We start from the raw sequence: 26,400 nt of genomic DNA on the forward strand, positions 1-26,400 counted from the left end.
AGATTTCTGATTCCAAATACAAGAGAAAAAGAAAACATGATTTTCAAAATCCCATCTTAACTCAGTTTATTTTTACTGGGCAATATTTTTCATTACAAATCTACAACATATTATTTTATTTCACTGCATGCCAACTAGCCTTTTTAAGAGATTCTCAGAAGTGCTATAACAAAGTGCCATCATAAACTAAAAAGAAAAACAAGTTTATCCTGTTGTACAAGCTAAATTATTTCTTCAAGAAATGCCAATTACTTGATGAGGAAGAAACTGTTCCTGTGAATTATATCTTACATTTGCAGAAAGCACTCACTGCCACTCTCTGAATTAGAATTTTAAAATACCCACATGTACCAGATCAGTATCCAGCCAAAGCCAGGGAAGGCACAATGCTGACTTGAATGAAGTAGAGCCTAAATTCATAGCTGCACAAGTGTGCTACAGAAAATGCTAGAATGGAGATGTCTAGAAAATTATGAGAGGAAAAAATATTTCTACCTGTGATTGTATTATAAACTTAGTAATAAAGCAGGAATATAAAAACCATTAACATCTGCTGCTAATATACTCTCTTTAAGTTTACATACACCAAGAGCTTTTCGAAAATGCTGACTAAACGTGACTCAATCTAACCACTTTTTTAAAGTGTTCCATGGGTTTCCTACAACAGACAGGTCCTAAAAACCACTACACCCTAGAACAGCAACAGACATGTTTCTATATGCAAGAATAAAAGGAGACTAGAACCCTTAAAACACTTGTTAGCCACTTCTCTGTCATATCAAATGACTCTTTAATTCATGGTGCATCAATTCACATGCTTCAAGGACAAAATTAAGCCCTTTTGGACAGAGTACTGCAGAATTAGTTGAATTCTTAGGATTTTAGATTTGCCCTGAAACATCTCTTACTTCAAGTGTCTGGAAACAAACCAAAATAAGAAAGATGATCGTGCCCAGGAACCAAGAATGATAGAACAAATAACAAGTTCAGAGTCCCAGATTAGTAATATCAAACTTACTGAAAATTCAATGACCATGACACAGCACTAAAAGAGATGCTTACGTAGTAAACATTATAAATATATAAGTGTTATAATAACCTAAACAGAGAAGATGGAATTGCATCATCTCAAATTTTGGTATCAATAATTTTTAAGAGACAAAAATTTCATGTCTACAATCAGGGATCAAATAATACTGACTATCAACAGCACAACAGTATAGATAGTTTACTGCTGGCACAATACAGTGGAAATAAAATTTCTCTCTCAAAAATATTTGGATTTTTTATGAATTCCAAAGGACACAGTAATTTTGCTGCCTACTATAATGTAAAATATATAGCAAGCATCCCTGCTTCAGATAAATTCTATTCTGAACAACAGTAAAGTGCTATTTGCATTGACAGTTTCATGGAACACTGATTTGTTTAATTATGGTGGGAAAGCATCTACACATAATTAATAATAAACATAATTTACATGACTCATACATTTGCTTTCACAATGCAAAGAATAAGGAGTATATGTGAAATACATACTATAACCTAAAATTCATTATTAATTGCATAGATTTCTCATTAGAAAAAGGATTTAGAAACCATGACATAGCCAAGAAAAGTTTGCAACTGAACTAGTAATATAGTCTGAATTCAACATAATTCCTAAAAGTAAACCCAAAGAACTGTTCTGCTTAGAAGTGGATGAAGGTTTGAAGATCCAGCATAAGTAGTATCTTTCCAGTACTAAATAAGTATACTTGTATAATTTAAACAGTAATGGGGAATGACATCTGTGTCTCAGGACAAAAATGCATTGAATAGACAATAAAATGGGTAAACAATGACTTCTTCAAGTAATTTGTTTTGCCTCTGCTCATAGAAACTAGTCTTTTCATACTGACTTTAAAAGTTACATAGCTTTAGGTTTGTTCCTTAATTTCCAGCACCTATTGTCATTCTTTCCACACACTCAGAAGGAAAAATTCAACCCAGCTACTAGAACAATTTAACAAAAAAAGTGCTGCTGGAACCACATCCATCTCTGGCAAAACAGACCATAATTTCAAAGCTAATATTCAAGCCCAAAGGTTTATACAATAGTGAGACAAGCCAGATAGGGAAGGCAAATATATATATGAATAAAATATGACACAGATAGAAGAAATGCCTCCAAGTGACACAGAAGATGGCAATTTTACAAAGAGAGCTGGGACTAGGGGACAATCTGGTTTATTACTTGCGTGTCACTATGAGAAAACCAATCTACAACCAAAGATTTAAGGAAGAGCAGTAACAGACCAGTTTTTCAACTTGAAAAAAGAAAGGTGACTTACAGAAGGAAGATGGAAAACAAAACAAAATCTCTTTTAGTAAGTTCTGTATGAACACATTTTTCTCATTTCCTCTTTAATGAATATATATTAGAAAAGCATCAAAAGATGCCACAATGATCAGGCACCACCAGAACTTAACAGACATAACTCCGCATTTAGACCTAGCAAATAAAGCCAATGCTCTGCTAAAATTACAGCCAAAATGCTATCACAGGAAAAATATGGTTGTAACTTACATTTGTATGTAATGTAAATAAATAAATAAATAAATAAATAAAATATGGTTGTAACTTTTCATTTACAGAGCAGAGTAGTTGGTCAAAACATTTCTAAAAGGGAGACCAACACATCATGTAAGCGTTGCACAGAGACCAACTATGAAAATGCATTTCTGGAAGTCTTCTATTGCATCACTGCCCTCTGCCTTTTCTTCCAAATATCCTCAGATCCATTTCTGTTGTTTTGCTCTCTTTGTATTTTAATTCTCCAACTCTATGGCAATATCTCAGAGGACAAGCAATTCCACGTCTCACATCCTAACTTACGACTCAAAGCACAATTTACCAGTTTAAGATAACCTTCTTCATAAAGCTAAAAGTCAGTCTCCCACTGGTCTCAGCCTTCACTTAGGGCTTCTATAGATTTTTCAAGAGACAACAATACAGTATCTTTCTTATGAACAACTTAAATTAGCACTGGCAATGTCTCAGAAACAACTTAGCTTGAAACATTTTCATTGCTATGTAAAGACAAGCAGTTTCTACTCAAATAGTTAAAAGTTAAATACTGAACACAAGACTTGGAGTTTTCTCCATCTTCTATAGCTTTATTTCTTTACACTTTCATTTCAGGAAGTTCAGAGCTTTTGTAAATTTGGGGTAAAAGAAATTTTTTTGCCTTTGAGAACTATAAAGAAAAAGGAGTTAGTTTTTTTCAGAAAAAATAAAACAGTCAGGTATATATTTTGGTAATGGAGAGAATGTGTATTTTACCTTAACATTTGATTTCTTAGAGAAATTAACAACCACTCCCCATCCGTAGTCATCACCTTCATTCTTCACCTAGAAATATTACAATATGTTATAATGTAACATATATAACAACATCCTAGCAAGCACAACATTTTGTATTTTTGATATTTACAACAGCAGCTGTGGACTACTATTAATCATGAAAACAGTATTTATTTCAATGCATTACTGAATACTTAGCAAAGAAACACAAGTCCAAATTGGTGCTTAGTGTGATGCATGTAATTTTCCAAGATGGTAAACTGGCAGACAAAAATGAACCTTGCAGATTTCACAAATAGGCAGAAATGAAAAACAAGAAAAATCAAGTTACCTTTACCAGTCTTCCTGGCTGTAGAAAGGGCAAGCAGTACTTTGGTTTGTGAATATACTCTTCAATATCTTTACCCAGTTTTGCAAGCTGCTGGCGGATTCTGTAGTATATCACCACATTTTCTTCATTGGGAATTACAATTTTGTTGTACTGTGCTTCCAAATTATTGACTCCTATAATGAAAAGTAAAATCTCATGAAAATTAACAGTTTCACACAGATTGAGGAATCAGTGTTTCACTTTCAGATCTCCATGATTAATATTTTGTGACCACTTTTAGTACTAATTTTTTACTTACAATAACCCATTCGCTGGAAAGCTAGAAATCTATAAATTTGTCCACTGAATTAATACCAGTATTATTTTCTTAAAATAAACAATCTTGAGAAACTGGAAAAGACTGATACCCAATTATCCAGGAATAACTGATCTAGGTTTGCACAGAAGCCACATTAAAACTTGCAATGATTTTGTAGAAAGGTCTACCACTACAGTGTCTACCACTGCTTTTTATCTCTTCCTACTAAAAATAAAATTGCTCACAGATATCTTCTAAAAAGATGTGTTTCAACAAGAGCGGAGTTGTTAGATGTTCCTCCTAACTTGTTTTAGGTTCTGATTTATCAGTTGAAAATCAGTATTTTCTTCCTCCTATATTTTTATACCTTATTTAAGCAGATCAGTTTTTATTCTAAACAGTATGATTCGTTCTCTTATTCTGGTATTATCACCAGCAAACAAAAACAAAGAACAGATTATAAAAAATATCTTTTTCCTCTCTACGAACTCATCCTCTTGCATGCTGTTTTTGAAGGCTCATAAGTGGCCTGGAAATCCCACTTCACTGGGACTTGACAGACAACTCAGGGAAGTGCTCCTTATTTTACCTGCCAATTTTTAAAAGAAATAAGCTATCCATTCATAGTCATGGCATACTTTCTTCCTTAGTCTAAGTAGCCAATTCTCTCCTTTGTGTTTTTAATTGCAAATGAAGGGATTACAAAATTCTAATGGCCAGTATGGTGCCTAAACTGAAACTGTCCAAGAACTATGAAAAATGTTCTTCAGCTCCATTTTTCTATTTAAACATCAATGCTGGAATGACAGAATAAAGATCTAGGCATGCCAACTGGAACAGGGAAATAAAGGAAGGAAATAAATACTATATTTAACTACTAATACACCTGCAAACTAACAGAAAGGTAACTGAAACCCTCTCTCTGCATGGCTATCAAAGCTACATGCATACACACACTTTCTCTCTTAACATTTAATTAACAAATTAACAGATAAATGCTCAATAATAGTAACTACCTCTCATGTTCTTAAGATTCTCCTGGATTAAGTTTTGAAAGAGGCCTCACTCTCAAACACTGGCTGAAATTTCCAGACACTGACTTTGGCTCATGAAAACTTACTATTCAAAGATCATGGGTCAAAATGTACTTAGCTTACTCAGTGGAGTGCATTTAAAGTCCCAGATCTCTCTGAATTTTCCACTGTATTATAATTAAACATTTTTTACCTACACTACTCTGAATGCAGTGCACTTAAGTTCTTTTTACAGCTTGTACTGAGATATAAAAAGGTGAAAGACTTTCTTCCCTGCATCTCAAATGAGCCATAGGAAGTTTTAAATTGTTTTTCCTAAGAACAAGAGGAAATTACTGAAACTGTAACATGGCAAGAAATGGTGCAGTGGCAAATGTTGGCAGGGAAGACAAAAACTGCACGGGTAAAAACTCCTTTGAGCATAATAAATAATGCATAATAAAAATACCCAACCTTACCTATACCTACTCACATGAGAACATGCAGCAATACTTACTTTCCACTATTTCTGGAATAGTTCTGTAATGTTGGAACTGATAAAATGATTTTTCTAACATGTATTCTGGGTTAATTTCCTCTACTCGAAGTAAGTTCAATACCATGTTGTATGTCAGGTGGAAAGCACTGTTTAAGGGATCAGCTGAACCCTGAAAAAGATACAAGAACATTTTTCATTTGAAAAAAATATTAATTGTGGCATATAAGAATACATTGATCATGATGCAGTATTTCATATGAGGAGCTGCTTTTTTTTTTTATAATGTGGTATGTACAGGTATTTTGATTAACCTAAGAATAAAAGATGCTGAGAAAGCATTACAGGGAACCGTTACCTTCTTTATCCATTTTTACTTCTTAAGAATGTCTACTCTGTCAAAAAGGAGTACTGGACTAAGTAAATGCATCTTTGGTCTGATTCATCATTGGCTGTTGCTATGTTGTACCCAAGAGGACAACCTTGTTATCATAAAGGAGCAAACATTTAATTGATATGGACTAAACCAACCAGTTATTCAAAGGACAAACAAAACACTTGAACAGTGTCCAAAGAAGATCCAGAAGAGCTCAACACACAGCCTCTCCAAGCAAGGGCAAGCCTGAGAAACTGTCTCTCACTTAAATATCAGCACAGAAGGCCACCTGGATACACCAAATCTCTGAAATCAGATGACAGAGATCCAACACTTCTGAGGTACAGAACTGCCCAACTGCAGTGCATAACCTTTCATCCAAGTAGCACTAGTATCAAAGGAGCAGGTATCTGACAGTCCTTCAGAAAGAATACAAGGGATTATGAAGTAGAAAATTAAAACTTGTGTGCAACTAAAGCAGTGGAAAAGACAGAATTCTGTCCAGACAGCTGGACAGAATACAGAAGAACAGCTACATTATATAGGCTTTTTATAAAACCAAGACAGATCTCACAAATATTTCAGAGCTCTCTGAAGGTGTTAAAACGTACCTGGATTATCATACCTCCTTGATTCCTGAAATGCTTATGACAATACACTCACCTCCAACAATATAACATAATTAAGTGTTTAAGGGATTTTAAAAAATGAAACTCTTGTGAATACCTAAACAGAAAACAAGTGCAATTTTGGTGTTTTGCAAAACAAAATTTCCCAGAGACTTAAAGAGGACTGGACTTACAAGAAATGTAAAAAAGGCAAAGATAGAAAAATAGCAAGGTCTGCTAAAAATTGTACTAGATGTCTGAAGCCACCCACAAACAAATGACAAAGAATAAAATGGCGAATTAGTGAAATCTAATCTGAAAGTATAATAAAAGAAGATGGGCAACAGTTTGCAATGCTCTTGTACCTCTCATTCTCTTCAAATAATGTATATATGAACTATAAGAGAATTACTAAACAGAATTGTCATTTCAACAAGGTCTGTGAGTAAATTTAGTTATGATTAAACATTTTAAATAACAACTAAAATGTAACAAGAAAATAAGGATGTTTCAAGATATATTTTTCATGCATCTATATGATTGTTAAAGTTCCACATATTTTATCAGAGATTTTAGAAGCCTAACACTAGAAAACATGCAACTTGTGCCTTTTTTAAACTCAAAAATTGCTTTACCAAAACCTAATTATATCTTACTGCAACTAATTTATTTGCTTTTCTCTATTAGCAGATATTTCCTTGTCATACCTAATTTAAAAAAGCACTGGCTATTAAAAAAATTAACTGATTATTTATTTATATATGCAAATGCTGAAACTCAAATCCAGTGGTCATCCAGATCAAGCTAAGTGTACTAGACTTTAAATGACAATACCACAATGCACACACTTTTCTTTCAGTTTTAAAGACATTGTCAGGAATTCAGATCCTACATGCTTTTATGCATTGATATCAGAATAAGAGGTAGTTTGAATCCAGAAGTCCTTCACATGTATAAGATATAAGAACACTGTAACCCCATTTGCTTTAAGTGAGACAGAGCTTATGAGAGTACCTTACAAATGCTAGAATTATACTCACTGCCTCATTATTTTGTCTCAGAAAAGAGCACAACTGTTACAGAAAAGCCTTCAGCACATGTTTATACTCCAAAAGTACCAGCACAAATACATGTAAAACAAGTTTTGGATAAATCATGTTCTAATGCTTTCCTTCCCATGGCCACTCATTCAGTCTTTCTAGATTACATCTCTGAGTGGATCATAAATACACATCTATGTTTTTACCTAAAGTGATGCATCTCAGAGCAGAAGTACCTCTTAACCATGAGACCATGAATTGTGTATTTAAAACAATACTGTTAGTTCTGAAATCACCACAGATGTGTTTCTACTAACTGAAATGTCTCACTAATTACAACATCAACAGTTGAGCTGCGGTGCTCAAGTTTCTACAGATGCCTCTGATTTGATATATCAAATAAATATGACAGAACTTCTGTTGCTGATGCTAACCAACCAAGAGCTATGTAGCATACAAAAAGCTATGTAGCATAGCTTTTTTTATATACCTGATAAAAGGATTATGTATGTACCAACCTCCTGTCTATTTTTCTAAATATATTGTTTATTCTAGGAAAGAGAAATTACCACTCCCTAAAAAGCTTGCCTCTCTATAACAAAAAAGGCTATTTAAAGAATGGCATTTACTAAAGAACAGTACAGAAACTATGCCAGTGTCAGCTAACAGTGGTCAGATTCTTTCCTAGTGCAATATTCACTGCTCTAGTCAGGCACCAGCTAAAGAAGCTGGAATACACTCACCAACTGGCTACAGGCACTAGAGATCTGGCAAGAAGCTGCTGTGTGACTGCTCTGATCACACAATGAAACAAATCCTCTTTCCATTCCTGACATCTTGGAGGGAAAACCTTCAACGTGTGCTTGCAAGATTTATAAACTATTTCAAAGAATAGGACCATGTCACACTCCCAACCTAAATGTGATCATTAAGTGAGAAAACAAGGAACTTCATACAATAACAATATATACACGGAACATGTCAAGAAAGACCAAACAATTCCTGCAGATTCACTTTAAATACCTTTGTTAAAAATCAACAGATTTCAGCTATGAAGAAGTGATTTAAAAACAAACCAAAAAACCCAACTATTTCAGAGATTACATAAGCAGACTTACTTGAAGGGCAATGTTTGAACCAGTTGCTGATGCAGTAATTTTTATTTTAAACACATGATTAGCATTTTACCATTTGAAAATATGATCATTCTATTAAGACATAGCAGTTAAAATACAAATCTTGTTTTGGCAAAAATGGTGAATTTTTTCCTGTTCTATCATCTCATAAACACATCTTTCTCCAAGTTTCAGGAATTTCTGTCTTCTCAGTGTTCTCCAAGCAATACATTTGAAATCAAGAGTTCTGAGAAGCTTCTTTTATCTCAAAACTGAAACTGCTACTTCTTCAAATGAAATATACTTTATTGTAGCTCTACTGTATTACACCTTCAGCACAGCCAGCAAGTTCTGCAGCATGCATTAGTCTTTACCTACTATCCTAAGCTATCAGTAGACGCACATCTAACAGGGAGCAATCACCAGTATGCCCTTATCTGCTGGATCGGTCCGTGTCCAGATTTTGCAGCTGCATTAGAAAACCTTATACCAAAATACAGTTGTTCTTTATACTAAGTACACTCAAGGCATGAGTAGCCCATCAGCCTTTTATGGCAAATACTAAAGACAGCCATGATTACTGGAGAGACAATTAGTGCTTACCTAAAGTCACCTGTCAGATACATATGGTGGTGAGAAGCAAGTAACAGGAGGGGAGGGAAGATGAGATATATTACTGATAGGAAAATGGAAGAGGTAGGCTTTTCCTTCCTAACTTACTTTCAAAGAGTCTTCACAGTATAAAGTGCTCAACTATGCTGGATTTTGCTTATTGCCAAGATATAATAAGACATAAATCAGCTTCAACTTACATTTTCTCCATGATGGTTATCTCCTCTTGAAACCCCTTTTTCTGCTCAACCCTTTTGCCACTGGCTCCCAGATTGATTAAAAATACTGTGAAGCAACTTAGTTCATCCTCTACCGGAGGACCTCCTGTCAAAATACATCAACCTTCTCTTCAACAAGCTAGGCTACACCATCATCTGCCTCAACATCTCTCTGAGGAAGCACCCTTGTCTCCATAGAAAAAGATGTTAGATAAAATATTCTCCATATTAGAGAAAGGAAGAACCACCAACCACTCAATTCAGAAGATCAAGTAAAAGCCTGACTTCATCACAGCTGCAAAAAAGGTTGATGAGAAAGACTGCCTTGAACAGGCATCAAGAAGTCACTTTCAAACATGCACTGCCTCCATGACTTATTGCTGTTGAAGAATTACCATTCTGGTTCTCCAGCTTCCTTTTCTGCAAGTAATGCTGCCTCCCATTCCTTCATAGAGGACAGTCCCCCTCACCTCAAAAATATAACAAGACTGCAGCATAAGATTTTTTTCTGAATAGTTTTTAGAAAGCAGAGTAACTTTGCAAGCTTTTCCATCCCTCTGGATGACAATTGCCTGGATACATGAGAACAGCCTGCATATATCAACTAAAGTTCTCAGAAATCAATGATCCCCTTTGCCCTTGCAACCACTTCTCATAAAATTTTAAGCTAACTTAACAGAAGAACCCTTTCAAGTTTTCCGAGATTTGGGTTATTAGATGTATGCAAAAAAATGACTGGATTAAGCTGATAATGTTAAAAATCAGGAACGTAATCATAAACAATTCACTACAGAAATAATTTAGCCAAAAGCTCAAAAAAAAGTACAAGAACCTGAAAACTATAGCTGCTATACAGTGTTCCCTGTTTAACTGCGAATAATTTCAGAGCGAATCCTCTTCTTAACACAACCAAACACTCCAACAGGGGATTCCGTGTTCACTGGTATAACCATTTCTTGCCCACATAAACTAGAAAGATATAAAGATTGAGATGAAGAAGATTAGTGTATGGAATTGATACAAACAGTATTTTTTCCTTTTTTTTTTTACTGTTAAGACTTGGAAGCCCTGTCTAACTAGAGATGCGAGTGCTGTCATTGCTGCATTATGGCATGTAGTGTTGAGCAAGACATACATTTGGTAAGAGTTACTCCCTCTGTTATCTCTTAAAGCAGGAGAAAAATATTTACATTTTTAAATCTGTTCCCATGAAGAGAGAGGAACAAGTTCTCCACATAACTTTCTTGCTCCCCAGCCTATCATGGGAACATCAAATGGCAAACACTGTCTGAAATGAATCAATTTGCAAAGCAACAATAATGATGAAATTAGATACTATATAGGACATAATTTACACCATTTTGGACCAGTGACAGTTTCATTTGCTTATCAATGTTTTCAGAAATAAACTGAATCAATGAATTTCCAGAAAGAAAATAATAAAACAATTTACAAAAAGAGCAAAGAACCGGTCAAACTGGTAGTAAGTAAAAGATCTTTTCCTTTTTTTAAGTCATAAGGGGAATATAGGTAGACTTAGATCTCTGTAACTGTCACAAATTAAAACCCTTACTAAACAGAAAAAAAAATTAAAACCCTTATTAAATAGAAACAGAAGTGACTGTTTGATATGTCTGTAAGGCACAGAAACACCTCTTGTGAAATAGCAACATGCTTTTTTCCATATATCAGTAATAAAATAATCACACAAATATTCAGTCTCTCTCAGAAATAGAAAAAAAAAAAACCTATACATTTACACTGACAGCAGAATTACCCTGAGCTACTATAGCACAACTGCAAAATAAATAAAAAAATCTTCTGTGAGTTTGTTTTTAACAGACAATGGTAAACGGCTATTTTAAGCACCTATTTATTACCAATCTGGCTCACTGCTTTGCCCCAAAACCAATTACACCAGGACAAACAGAAGCCACTGTGGGTGGCAAAATACTGCTCCATCAGGCTTTGCTGGTGAAAATACCTCAGGGCTGGGATTCAACAAATGCTCCAGTTGCAACAAGAGACTTAAAAGGAAAACAATGTAACTCTGTTTCTCTCGCCTCCAAATACTACCTTCTCAAGTTAGTTTTAAAAGATGGAAATTTTCAGCCCTTTTACCCTCTCTAACACAGTAGGCTACTGTTGTAGCTATCATTTACTTCACTTCAGGATAGTAACTCCCAAGTTCTGGTCTTCTCCCTATTTTTGGAAAAAGCAAATGGTACCTCTCTCTTCAAGAAGAAACTAGCTGACATCCTCAACAGAATTGCCACTATAGGTATCAGGACAGTGAAATATTTATTTTATGACACTTTACAATTTCAGTAAATGTGCAGTATATTTTAACTTAAAGGAAAAGTATACCCTAGCAAAGACTATCTACTTCTATAAAAGGTTAATATCAAATTAAATTTTAAAAAGTACCTTGTCATCTGTTTATCTCAAACCTACCCTTTTCATTTTAAAAACATGAAGGCAAAGAAAAAAAAAATCTAGCTTAGCCAAAATGCATTCACATTCGTAGTGGTGAGTTTACCAAAGTAAATTTTCCAAAAATCTGATGGAAAACTGCTTTCCACAGACTGAACTAATAAAACTTGAAGTATTTTCTGGTATTAAAGCAGCAACCACAATTAATAAATAAACCTATTAGCTTAATCCTACAGGCTCTTTAAAATCCTGAGGAGAAGTTTCAAGAATGACAAACCATTTTACACACCATTTGATGCACCCCATTTTCCTACATTTTGTTTGCAAACATCAGCAAAAACAGCTATTTACTGTTCTCTTCCATCTGCTGGCTTGCATAATTATATACAAAACTGTGATCCTGTTTACAAAGGTGTTTGATTATACATTTCCCTGATCTCTGTGATTTCATGCTAGAATCTTATTGACTTTAAGGTGATTTTAAATTCAGGTTAGAAGTTAAGTACCTTCCTGAATCAAAGCCTGGAAAATTCCTGCAATGCATGCTTCATAAGGATAAGAAAAGGCTGGTACTTTACAGTAAAACCAATTACTTCATATTAAAATTATTTTTATCTAAATACATTTTATAAAGTATCCAAAATACATGTTTCATTGTGATTCTCATCTATGTCACAACTTTGGAAAAATATTTTACTGTCCTCAAACCACTATCTAGTGATGATCTACTACTTTAGATTTTGCAATGTCTTTTCCAACAAGTATTTGCGCCTACCTCCAGGTGAAGTATTTCTCTCCTGATGTAAGATTTTGTATATTTCTCAACCCCTGAGGCATTTCCCCCCCCCCCAGAAGTAACTTCTGAGTCAAACCGAAGTACCACAGCATGATTAAGATGGCATGCTAAGCTGATGTTTGCAGAGAAAGCTGTTGAACTGTCTGAATTGCTGTTGAGCTCATTCGCCTGGTACAATAGAACAATTTAAGAATTAAAATAAAATGCAATGAGACTTCTAATACAGCAGCATACAGGCCAAATAAGGTCAATACAGCCAGCTCTATAAAAGGAAGGCCCTGCCAAGGAACTAGATTTAGCTTAGTGGAGTATCTCCTACAGCTTGGCATTGAGGCACTTTATGTTCCATAGACAAAAGACAAGATAGCAAATTAAAGTATTTTTTACCTTGGCAGATAAATGCATTCCTGTATCAAAAATAGTGTAGCCAGCAGGGCTGGGGAAAGGATTGGCATTGATGAGGTCACACCTCAGAGTCCTGTGCTCAGTTCTGAGCCCCTCATCTCAAAAAGGACTTTGAAGTGCTGGACCATGTCCAGAGAGGGACAACAAGGCTCATGAAGCATCTAGAGATCATGTCTTATGAGAAACACCTGAGGGAGTTGAGGGTGCTTAACCTCGAGAAGTGGAGGCTCAGGGGAATCCTCACTGCCCTCTACAACTGCCTGAAAGGAGGCTGTTAGTAAGGTGGGGCCCAGTACCTTCAACTAACCCTGCAGTGAGAGGACAAGAGGAAATAGCCTTAAACTGAGACAGGGGACATTCAGATTAGATATTAAAACAATTTTTTCACTGTCAGGGTGGTCAGGCACTGGAACAGGTTGTCCAGGGAGATGGGGGAGTCGCCATCCATGGAGGTATTTTATCTGGATTTGGCACTGGGGTAATATGGTTTAGTGGTTTAGGGCTTGCACTGGTAAATGCTGGGTTGACAGTTGGACTTGGTGATCTTAAATAAAGATCTCTTGCAACCTTGATGATTCTAAGTTTTCTTTGAATTTTTCAGTCCATCTGTCTCCTCCTGTGATGGAGTAAGTAGATGCAGTGCACTGATAGGCTCAAATTCTAGGTTCAAAAACCTACTCACATACCACCTTTTCAGAGTACAATCATCCATTCCAGTAACATAATTAGAGATTATGTTAGAATCTTATGCTTAAGATTTTTGTCTTTTAGAGACATAACAAATTACTACTGTTGAGTAACTGAACTCTCTCTGTAGGAATGCATTCTTGTAGCATGGCCAAGTTCCAACTGGAGAGATGCTGCACTGGTTTCAAAGGCTATCTAGCATCAATAAAAAGCTCTACAATTCCTACATAAACCAATACAATAACTTCCTACCTAAACAGCTTTTAAGTAAGGAAAAATAGATTTTAAGAAAGGAAACAAAAAAAATTTCCAATTGAATACTTCTTAGTATCATGCAAATGTACAATTACAATTTACCATCTTCAGAAAGTTGCCCCAATAGTTTTGTAAGCATTTGAGTTTACAGATTCATGCAAGTCACCAGTTTACTAACTATTCAGTGGTCAAGTATATCAAGTATATGCTAACGATAAACAAAGAAACCTAGTTACACTGCAGAAGACAAATGTACATTACTGAGTTTAAGAAATATTTACAAAGGTCCCTTGTAAGAACTCCATCTAAGAATGGAATGCTGAATGTAAGTCTGGAATACTGTACGCAATGTCGCAATGAACAGTGCCACAGCCAAGCAGCACAGCTGCAGCAATGCTGCTGGTGCCAATATACTCAAAGCTCTCACTTCACCGACCACGGCAGGAGGCAGCTGACTACAGGATTCCTAGATGTTTTGCTCTAGTGTTCAGGAAATGTTTTGGATCAGACACCCCCCCCCCCCCCAGTTAGGGTTGAAGAGCTATGACAAAAACATTCTATGTAAATGTTCTATCATTTTCAAGAAGGCTAATTTATTTCTTCTGGAGTTTTTCCTATAAATCTAGCTTATCCTGAAAGCAGAATACGACCACTAGGCACGACGATCTTACTATGAACAAATACCAACAGTAAGGAAAATCTGAGACATACTTAATGATGACTATAAATTGTAAATATGTATATTATGTAACTTTTAGTCTGTATTGATTTTGTTGGCCTGTTTGACATGGAATTTCATCTAGATGCTTTGTACTTAAGAACAAAAATAAGAAGGGGTTTTTTTTGTGCTGTACTGCTCCTTTCATAAAAGATTACTTTTACTGCCTTTATAGCAATTGGCTAGTTACAGAAACTACAGAAACATCAGTATCTTCATTTTAGCCACTTCGAATCTTTTTCAGAAAATTCTAAAAGTCAATCTTTGCTCATAGGTGAAGTAGTGTCAAAAATTAATGAAAGATATTAATTCATTTAGCTCAGTGGAGAAGTAGCAAGATCTAACATAGAAAGCAAAAGCCATTATTTTTCCCATTTATTTCCTTATAATTCAAAAGGGGGAAAAATCAAAGGTCTTGTAGTTTCAATGAAGGAAATATTCTTTACTACTTCCTTAAAATCTAGACAAAAACTGCAGAGGTAATATCAAAAGGAAAGTAAGTGATCTTCTTCTTCTGTCTTAATTCATTCAGACTGAGTTCTATAGTTCTCAAACTACTGAATCTTCAAACTTTAAAAAAAACCCACCTTCTGAATGGGTAAACTTATCATCTCTTAAAAGTACGAAGATAAATACTTGAAATATCATTTTTTCTTAAGCTATTAACAATTATTTCATATAAATTAAGCCTTTTTGGGGACTTTTTCTAAATATTATTTATAAAGATTCTCTTTTGCTTCTCTCATTTTGTATAGACTTTATTTTTCAGCTAAAAGTACGTATGACACAAAATTATGTCTGTTTTCTTCAACAGTCTTAAAAACTGACAAAAACCCAGTTAAAAAATTTAGTCTTCATACATCTCAGAGATGTACAAATGCATTAATAGTGTATGTGAAGAAATAAATATATGTACATTACACTGACAAAACACAAATCAAATCAAGACTAAGAGATTAACACAAAACCTAATGCTTCCATACCATGAATATTTCTGAAATTTATTTTACTGATTTTTGGGTAGTTAGCCATAATGCAGCATTCATGAAAATTCTGAAAGGTAAATACTACCTTCTTGATGTATAAAAGGTACATGTAATGTACATATTTTCAGATATACTATAATATGGATTAACAGGTAGCACTGACAGATCAAGACACACAACAAGGAATCCTCATTTACATAATTAACAGCAGCCACATAGGTACTTTTCCCCTTGTTCTTAATTTGCCTGAAAAAAAACACTGGCATCTCCTTTTTTTTGGCAACAACTACATGCCTTTTGTTAACATAACTTGATGCTGACTTGAGATGATTCCCACAATTTATACTAAGTCTAATAATACTGGAAATGCTGTTTTAACATAAATGACCTGCTACTTGCATCAAAGCTACAAGCTCCTAAATGGAGAGCAGTGTAACTGCCCAAGTTTTCAATTTTAGCATGTCTGCACTATTAATGTAAGCAGCCTAAGACAGGCAACTCACACAACAGATACTTCTTTGTGGAATTTAAACAGAAGTGTAATGAGTACAATATTTCATATTCAGATTATAAAGCAAGAGGGTATTAATGTGATAATCTGTAACAACTCCCATTACAGGTAGGGCAAGTCCTGTAATTTAAAGCCCATCTCAACCCTGAGTGATTTTTTCAACCTCTTAATTTCCAGACTTCAATATTTTCTGCAAGAACTCAATCTCTCCACAGCTGACTTTTGCACATCGACAGCCACTTCACTCTTCTTTATTCTATGTACCTCATTTTTGCATGACCTTGTCCATTTCATCTATCACACTGATAGTCCGTTAACGAAGTTTTATTTCATCACAGAACCAATAATTTAGTAATTCTTGTGAAAGCTGAAACCTTTTCTTAGTTCACCATAACCCTTAAACTGATGGCAGTCAGCAAGAAACAGAATACTACAGTAGTAGTAGTTCTATCACTAGAAAAACAGCACAGAGTTCTACTTGTCCTGTCTGATAACCCTTTTATACAAAGAAGTATGATACTACTTTTGTACAAATAAGGATGATATTAGTCTTCTGACTTTTTTTTCACAATAGAAACTCCTATTAGAAATCACTAAAAGCTACTTTCAGGAGTTGTCATCTTCTACCTGCATGATCTTCTTGTCTTAGGTGAATAATTTTCCACATAACATTACTCAAGTGAACATAATCTTCTAGGAGAACAGAAACAAAATAACATCTCTCCTACCTTCAAAAGCTGCTTGCCAATTGCTGGACTCATTTTTTCATCCACCATAAGAATTACTATTCCTCTGTCATCCATACCTCGGCGTCCTGCGCGACCTGACATTTGAATGTATTCACCTGAGGATATCTACAATAAAATGAGAAAAAGAAATTAACAGACATCAAGAAAATAGCAAGAACTCATACTGTGCTAATTACAATTGCACAGTAAGTGACATGATGTACAAAAATTAGCAAAGAAAAAGAGTTATCTAAGTTATCAAAGAGTTATCACATATTGACTTTATTAGTCATACTTACCATGAAACAATAATATAAATCCATGACTATGAACAATATAAGTCAGCAGTGAAAGCTAATTAATGCTCTTATAGCTCTGTATCATGGGGCATCATTTTAATAAGCACAAAAACTATTTTACCAATGTCTTTTCGTAGGTTGCTGACCATGGTGAAGATACAATAGATCTTCAACATACTGATAACGCATCTCAATCATCTTCAAATAATGAATGCATCATTTCACTCAGATTATTCAAGAGTAACATTATTATACTGATACTTGCAAAAGGAGTATTTTTATACCTCCTAACAGTGAAATGAAAGAGTTTATAAACAACTGGGACATGGACAAGAGGCAGCTACAACTAGTTATCTATATCTCAGGAAGTTATAAAACAAGGGTTTTGTCATCTGTGGGACTGCATTCTCAACAACTCTCCAAGTTTCACTTTAGGTCAGATTTTAAAAACTACTTAAGCAAACTGCGCTAAATAATTTCAGAAGTTCCACATTTCTTCTATCTCAAAGCAAACCCATTCTAATATATATATCTTACAGACACACAATCAAAATTAATAGTGAAACTGAACATCTCAAATTAAGTTTGAAGAAATGTTTACTTCATAACTTGCATACCTCAAGTCACTTCTCCTGTTCACAACAATTTTCCTACCTTTGAAGGATGAGCCTTGGCTCTTATAAAGCTTTGCTGTGATGACTTGCAAGGCCTCATGTTTATTTTAAGTAAACCACATACCTAGTTTTAATGTCTAAAATTTTAAAATTATGCAAAAAATCCTACTGTAAGAAAATAAGACTCTTCCAAGGTCAATTACCTCTTTTCTTGGGTCTGTCAAAATTAGTGATCATTATGATAGGATATGAAATCCATTGATTCTTCAGAGTTCTCTGATACAGAATAAAATATCTGCATATCAGTTTTGGAAAAGCTGTGCAGAAGTCCTAGTCTAATCCAATGTCTGCTGCTAACCTGTATTTGATTCCCTATTGATGCATCTATTAAACAATCTCATGGACAACCTGAAGAACCTTGTCTTCTGAAATCTGTTTAACTATAAATGGATGAGACACAAAGATTTTTGAAAGAAAAAGTGTTTACTACTACATTGAGGTGAACACATTAAGAGTAAATTTAATCTTAATAAGGTTTAAATAATTCAATTATTCTACAGATCCTCTCTATCACTTACCCATCGGAAATCTTTTCCATCAAATTTACTGGCACTTGTAAACAGCACAGTTCTGGCTGGCATATTAATTCCCATAGCAAATGTCTCTGTTGCAAATAAGGCCTAAACAAACAGACTGAGGTTAAGCAAGCAAAAAAAGAGGATCTCAAGTAAACACAAAAATAGTCAGAGATTGCTAGACAAAACCTCTCTGGATTTTACTATATCTGTGCAGTCAATACAGGGAACACAGGCACATTCAATACTTAAACACTGGACCAAAAACATCTTTTTGCCTCCCCTTATTTCTCCTGGGAAAGCAAAAAAACTAAATAGATGGGTCCATGTGAAAAACTCCAAAAGAAAACATAATGGAGTACAAATTATATTAATCAATAATACTAATTATTTTCAATATTCAAGTTTGCAAGAAGAAAACAGGAGTTAACTATCCAAAAAAACCACCACAACTTTCACCTAAGGTTACATTTTTCTGAGTATTTGTCCTTAGTACAACCAACAATCAGCTTGGTAAATGTTCACAGTAATTTATAGGAGAAAGATGTAACATAAAATAGTTGAAGAAAATATTTAAATTAAGACTCTGAAAGTTTAAATACTTGTAAATAAAAGCTGGAACACTTAAAACTACAGCTGTAATTGTGTAGATCTCCATTGTAATACTAACATACACCCTGAGCTAAGGCATACTTGGATTTTCAGGATTACCAGCCACATATTTACAACGAACTACACATGGACTAGAAAAACACCTTTATTAGGCCCTCTGAGAAAAGGATTTCTATGGTTTCTTTCAAGATAGGAAGCAAACCACCATGATGAATACCAATTCCTCGTTTCAGAAGGGGAAGCACATGTTCAACCTGGGAAGAAACATACAAAAGACCAGCAAACAAATTTTAGCATTTGTTACTAAGTTGTACGGAAAGCCTCAACAGTGCCCTTATTGTTAATGTAATTCACTATTTCCCAGTTTAGAATAAAGTAACTACCCCTTCAGTCTTGTAATATCCTGCTTAGAAGCCTGTATTTTTTCACTGTAAAGATGGAAAAACAGCACTATGCTTAGGCATTATACAATAAATTAGACTGCAAATACATCAATGCAATGCAACTTTTTGAAAGCCTCAGCAATCAATAACTGGTAAGTGCATGCTGCACTCCCACTTGAACTATTTCCAGACTTTTTTAACCCAGGTCTACCTCTTCACAAACTCTCATGAGAGGTAGGAACTCCATTGTTAATATTATCTGTTAATATTATTATGTTAATATATATTATCTGCTGGAATTGCAACTGGAAGGAATCCTTATCACCTCCTTCATAATGACAAAAAGCAATGCAGGAGATACTAAAACCTGGGGGGACAAATGAGATTATCCAGTTTTATAATTTCTGTACCCTCTACACAACACCCACAACTTCAGAAGTTGCAGAAAACAGGACAGCAGCAATTCAACTCTATTCAAAATAACCTTTTTTCAGTCTCCACTCACCTGAGGAAGTTTTTTGTCTTCATCTGAGAGACAATCAATTGCATTATTGAAGACTTCTTCAACCATTTTTTTTTCTTCATCTAAGAAGGCAATTTGTAAGTTATTACAAAATGCAGAAGGCTAATATCAAATGTAAATAAAGTGGTACCACATTCTAACATTTTCAAAAGTGTACAATAAAAATTGAGTGGAATACTGTGAAGTCCACACAAAACCACCCACACTTGGTCAGGCAATCAAGACTTCAATAAGACTAGAGGAGCCAGATGGTAACCAGAAGCAGACAATCAGGAAAAAGAAAACTAGAACAAACCTTTCAGAACAGTCCAAACATCAGCCACTTCCAAGCTTGGGATTTATCAGTCTTATGTGCTCCCTGTCTATTTCTTAAACCTCCCCTGTTCCTCTTCTACCTACTAGTCCGTGTCTGCATGTATATAGAGGCTCTTTCCTGTTAACTCTTAAACACTTACCACTAAGTAGTACAAATATCAAGTATATAGGTTCAAAGGCGTGCTTCTGAAGAAAACATGAAAATGCACCTCTGCATTTACACATATCTTTACATTTTCTGACAGAAACAACGGCATTATTCTGCCACACCAAACCAAAATGTGCAAAGGCTGGAGCAAATAAGCAGGCAAGAACCTTGAACAGCTCAAAAACATGAAACAGTACATTGATTTACAACAAATTCCTTATTTTTGTTAAAACTCTTCAGATTTCCAAGAAGTAATGAGCTTAAACTTATTTGCAAAGCTTGGTCTTAGCCAAAATGAAAAAAAAAAATAATCTTTGTTTAGCTTTTGGTTTTTGCTTTGAGAAGCAAGGGAAAGAAGGAAATAAAGAAAACTGGATTGCATTGTCGAGAAAGAACAGTCTAGTGGTTTGTTATACAGTTGTTTGGACTTTGTATATTATTTTTCTAATGAATGTAACATGAAAATTTTGGGAAATACTTTTTTATGATCAGTCTTCTCCCATTACAGACAGAATTTTCTAGGAATTGTGTTACTATTACAATAAACGGCATACTGGAGAAAGAAATGGTTTAAAACCGATGAACAGTTCGACACTGCGATGACCAAGTACTCTGTGCACCAATATCTTCCTACTGAATACAGCCTGAGGTACCAGCACAGTAAATGAAAAAAGCTGTATGTGTTTTCCTTTCGGTTTTACACAAAATGTTCAACAGGAAAAGTAGTATTTTACATCAAAATGAATCTGTGAATAGAATTTGATTTGATTTATCTGTACCTGTATTGAAATCTAACTTTGTCATCTGAAGGGCATAGGCTTCACAGTCTTTCTTACTGAAGCTGAAAATAATCACAGGTTGGAAATTCCTTTCCATGATCATCTTCACAATCTTAAAAACATTTGAAGGACCTACAGAGAGATTACATTAATTTAAATTAAATTTTACAACAAAAAGTATCTTAGGGAGTAATTGAGACACAAGCACAACTTGCATAAAGCTTTGAAAAAAAATTCATACCAAAATTTACCTCAGAATGGGTTCAAACTCACCTTTTGTTCCTCCTTTCCTGCCTTTATGGTCCCCTTTTGCTAAGTCTCCTGCATCTCTAAGCACTTGCATCGCTGTATTAAAATTATCTTCTCTGAAATCTCCCTATATGTAAAACACAGACTTTGTAAATAGTTACTTACTTTGTAAATAGCCGACTTAAAAATACTTAGTGCTTTGCACAGCCAGTACCATTACCCCACATATACACAGGTAAAAGGACAAAAACAATGCATAAGCTATCAAAAGAGTTTACTAGGTCAGTGTCAGAACTCAGAACTGCACTGGTGTGCCTCTGAAATTACTGCTCATTGTTCTATCCAGCACTCTACCCACCATGCCAGACCTGCTGAATGACACAGTACTAAAACTGACTTTTAGGAATGTCCACACAAAACTATACTGCCCAATGAAGGCGTATCTTCCAAATGCAGCACTACTGTTAATGACATTAGTAACTGCTGAGTGAGCTAATGATAATGAAGTTTTTAGTTCAAAAACACCTAAAGAAACAAAAATATTTTGTCCCTCGACTAAAGTCAAATTTACATGCCACTATGTTTTCTTTAGAGTGAGAAACAGTACAAGAAACTTCAACTACTTTGCAGATTTACAGAAAGCAGCATGCATTTCAGAAAAGAAACAAGGATGTGGGCACTTAAGACATCTCAGGGAAGTATTACTCAGCTCATTGCATGACATTAGATAATAAAACCAATTTCTTGCGTAAGACTCCAAAAATCTAAAAGCAATTCAGAGATCACCATTACTCACTTGTACTTAATTTTAATAAAAACATCCTTTTTACAGCCTATCCAAATCCTAACAGTCAAGCTTTTGACTGTTAAATGAAGAAAACAAACTTTCAGGCAAACTGAGCATTCCTTACATTTTCATCAACAACCAGATGGAGTCCATCTCCTCCTGCTGGAAATATATAGTGCTGCAGCGGAGTGGGTCGATAGTCAGTGTAAATCACATGGCAAGGCTATAAAGAAAGAATTCACATAAATATTTCATAATTGCATTGTAATATCACTTGCATGATTGAAAATCCAATACATTACTATTAAAATACAACCTTCTAAAAACCAGAAAGTAAGGCTTTCAGAAACTAAGATAAGAAATTTTCTTTCTTGAATATGGATTTTGTGCTAATGACATTCCTTAAGCAAATTAAAGTTTGCAAATGTTTTAGCACACAAGTTGGACTATAAAAATTCTTTCTCACGAACACAAAAAGTAAAGATAGCCAGTATTTCTTTCAGCATTACTAGACAGACTTGAAATATTAACATCTTCTAAAGATCAAAGGAAAACCTGTTAATCTGTATTTTGTAGAAAAAGCCCAAAGCATTATTGAAACACCTAAAAAAGACTCACAGTACACTTTCATGAGCATTTAAGGTTTTGATGCATTAAGAAAGCTCGTTTAGGAAAAAAATAACCACTTTAAAACATTAAACATTACATAAATCTGCATTTTAAAACCCCACAATACAATGGTCTGCAACCCGAAGTCAAGGTTTTGTGCCAAACTTAGACATTTTTTATATTATACTCCCTTCGTTACAAACAACATAAGAATCAATCTCCAGAATATTTTTAAAATTGGACCAATCTCTTGTTGATAAATTCCCCAGTTCTAATTCACACAGTTTTTGCTATAAACGGATGTCTTAGAAAAAAACAGAATAGAATTTAAAACCTAAAGGTTACAGGACAGGATAGATTTCTTAAATAACACTTCTCTCACTTGCCTGTAAACATATATAGTATTTTTCCATGGATTTAAGATTTGCTTTTGATTTCTACATGGCCTTTTACAGAGCTCCTCAGACAAATTCACCTAATAACCTCTTGTCTATCAGCCCTCAGAAAATCACTGTATGTTCACTGTATTTCATAATTCATGATGTTTGCTGAAATCAGGCAGGTGCCTAAATAATTGTGGAAAATAAAAATTAAGAAACAGTTCTAATGTTGCCATTCAGAAGCAAAAGCCAGTATACCTGCAAAAGTAGGAATACAGCTAGAGAATCCAGGAGTGATCTATACTATCACCTATAAGCAATAAAATGAGTAAAAAGATACTCAGAGGCCCAGTTATCAACCAAACAGACAGTATTATGCCACAAGACAAAAAGCACAGAGGTATAGCGTATTGGAAATATTACCTGTTTGTGAAGATGGCAGATCCATTCAGCAAACTGACGGGCATTTGGAATAGTTGCAGAAAGGAACACATAATGTACATTATCAGGAAGCAAAATAATAGTCTCTTCCCAAACCACACCACGTTCTGAAAATGGAAAAGCATTTGGGAAATTTATGTGATCAAACTATTTTTCTCATTCCTGAAGCCAAAGAACAGCATGCTTAAAAACAAAGTAAGACAAAAAAAAAAACAAAACAAAACAAATCTCTACACAAGTGGGGTATATCAAATGCATCAAAGTAGTTTCTGCTTTGGTGAAGAAAATACAAACTGCAACATACAATTAAATAATTAAACTGCAAAATATAATTATATAATTAATAATTCAGTAGGAAACAAAATATTAATTATTTATACAAAAAGATGACAGATTTTACAAGAGAAAATTAGCCTTAATTCTTCAAAAGAAAATGAAATTGTTCTTGAAGAAAAAATACAAAGATTTGAAAAGAAAAATAGTATATATAGGATACCTGCATCTCTCATGTAGTGAATTTCATCAAAAATAACCCATGCGACTTCACGCATAACCTCAGAACCTCTGTAAAGCATACTTCTCAAGATCTAGAAAAGGAAGCAAAAGTTGAGTCCCTTCACATGAAGTAGCAACATTCATATTACATGGACATCAGTAAGAAACTGCCAGAATTTTTTATTCACTTTTACATGGATATATGAAATCACATTTTGCAAAAAACATAAAAGCATTTAAAGATAGGTTTTGAGATGCTTTCCAAGTTCATGCCAATCTAACAATCTCACTACCTGAGAAAAACTGGCATCTCTGAAAGGAACATGAAAGAATGAGACAATGCATTTCTCCAAGCTTCCACTGCCAGGTAATTGTTACAGCTCTACAGATCTACTTCTGCCAAGACCTCTTTTTACCTCATCCTAATAAATAATCTCTCTGTGATTAAGAGAAAATCTTTTGTCAGAAATCAAATCATTCCATCTCTTTAATATTTCCCTACCAAAATTTTGCTTGTTCCTTTGAGGTAAAGCAAAAAGAGAAAAATTTCAACTCAAGGCTGCATTTCTACAACAGAAATGTGACAAAGCTCTGTAAACAATACTTTGTTACCAAAGGTGAAAAGCTAGGTATTCCTGGAGTTCTAGCACCTACTGTGAACAACTCACCTATCCTTCAATGATTTTGCTCTCCCTATTTTGCCTTTCTAGAACAAAATACTGACCACAGGATTTAGGAAATCTGACTTTCAGCATTTCACATCCACAGAATACTCAGTGTCTTGAGCACTCAAGAAATTAAATTCTGACTTTCTCCACGTTAAAATCAGAAGTTCCCAATTTACAGTTCAAAAGCAAAAATTCACAGAGATTTACCTAACTTTTTAAATAACTAAAAGTTAAAACATTCAAATGACTCATAACGAACTTTAGAACATTTTCAATCCTAACTAGGCCACTTTAATATTTTAAAATTAGACCTCCCCAATCAAAAAGGGTAGAAGAAAACACCGATCAAGAATTAATGCCTGTCTTACCTCAGTTGTCATTACCAAACAAGAAGCTGTAGGATTAATGGTGACATCCCCAGTCATCAAACCAACATCCTGAAATTCTTCATACATCTCACGGTACTTCTGATTACTCAAAGCTTTAATTGGACTTGTAAATATCACACGCTGCTTTTCTCTCAAAGCCAGGGCAATTGCATACCTGTATTCAAACAATATCCATTATTAACCACTGCAATATCCATAGTAACAGCTGTCAGGAAGACAGAGCATATTACTTCACTTAAGAACAAAATAAATTGTGCAATTCAGAACACCAAGATAATGATACACAACATTTGAATCCATGCTCTAATACATCTAGCATTTCCTATCCAGATTATTAAGTTCAGTGCAACTACATATGCATCTCTGCAGAGTGAAAAATCTTTAAACACCAAGTCAGCTGACTTCTATAGAAACAAGAGTACATGTAGTCTAATTAAAAAACTGTAACTGTGTCACAACAAAACTTGTATTACTATTTGAACCCATGCTCTAATATATCTCCATGTACACTTCACTTCTCATTTCAGGTCTGAACCAAACCCTGACAGAGAAGTTGCTGACTATATCAAACCACTCTTCTAACAAAGCAAAAGTCCTTACTTCTTCTAGCCAGGGGCTAGAAAACAAAGGCATTTTTTCAAGATTTACAGAAATCTATATTGAAGAAACTTCCATTTCAATCTATACAATAATACCTTGACAGTTTAAAATAAAAGCTAAGCTTAAACACAAATTAAGCTTTTCATTACCCACTAAACGATAAAAGATGTAACCTTTATATTCAAGAGTAGCCAACTCAATTCTAACACTGATGGACTGAATGTTGTATCAACAAATTGGGATGCAACAGCTACTGATGGTTCAAGAAAGTGACAGAAGGGACATCACACTGTTCTTTCATTAGAGCCTGTTAGAAAAGTACTTACTCAGCACAAACAGTTTTACCAGCTGATGTGTGAGCTGACACCAATACAGACTGGTTATTATCTACACAAAGAATAGCTTCTCTCTGGAAGGCATCAAGAATAAATGGATATTCCTAGAAAGAAAAAAGCAAAAACATTACAGAAATTTAAGACAGACTTACCTCTATCTACTCTTCTGACTGACCTAGTATGCAAATTAGAGGCAGAAATTAAATCCTGCAGACACAATTTCTGCT

The 26,400-nt window shown here is 34.6% G+C and overlaps 1 protein-coding gene across 2 annotated transcripts in view; it reads right to left on the reverse strand.

The window, feature by feature from the left end:
- Window positions 1–26,400, reverse strand: part of MTREX (Mtr4 exosome RNA helicase) — a 43,017-nt gene that overhangs the window by 10,861 nt on the left and 5,756 nt on the right. For both annotated transcript variants that reach the window (XM_053968895.1, XM_053968896.1), the window contains exons 5-18: window positions 26,165–26,277; window positions 25,218–25,392; window positions 24,183–24,273; window positions 23,669–23,793; window positions 22,381–22,479; window positions 21,494–21,596; window positions 21,221–21,352; window positions 19,961–20,040; window positions 19,216–19,326; window positions 18,464–18,565; window positions 16,973–17,098; window positions 5,506–5,656; window positions 3,678–3,850; window positions 3,326–3,394 (exon numbers count right to left, since the gene is read on the reverse strand). In XM_053968895.1, the coding sequence (XP_053824870.1) occupies window positions 3,326–3,394; window positions 3,678–3,850; window positions 5,506–5,656; window positions 16,973–17,098; window positions 18,464–18,565; window positions 19,216–19,326; window positions 19,961–20,040; window positions 21,221–21,352; window positions 21,494–21,596; window positions 22,381–22,479; window positions 23,669–23,793; window positions 24,183–24,273; window positions 25,218–25,392; window positions 26,165–26,277 (1,650 nt within the window). The remainder of the gene's footprint in view (window positions 1–3,325; window positions 3,395–3,677; window positions 3,851–5,505; window positions 5,657–16,972; window positions 17,099–18,463; window positions 18,566–19,215; window positions 19,327–19,960; window positions 20,041–21,220; window positions 21,353–21,493; window positions 21,597–22,380; window positions 22,480–23,668; window positions 23,794–24,182; window positions 24,274–25,217; window positions 25,393–26,164; window positions 26,278–26,400) is intronic.

This window comes from Vidua chalybeata, chromosome Z, assembly GCF_026979565.1.
Source record: "Vidua chalybeata isolate OUT-0048 chromosome Z, bVidCha1 merged haplotype, whole genome shotgun sequence".
In the NCBI taxonomy this organism is placed as follows: Eukaryota; Metazoa; Chordata; class Aves; order Passeriformes; family Viduidae; genus Vidua; species Vidua chalybeata.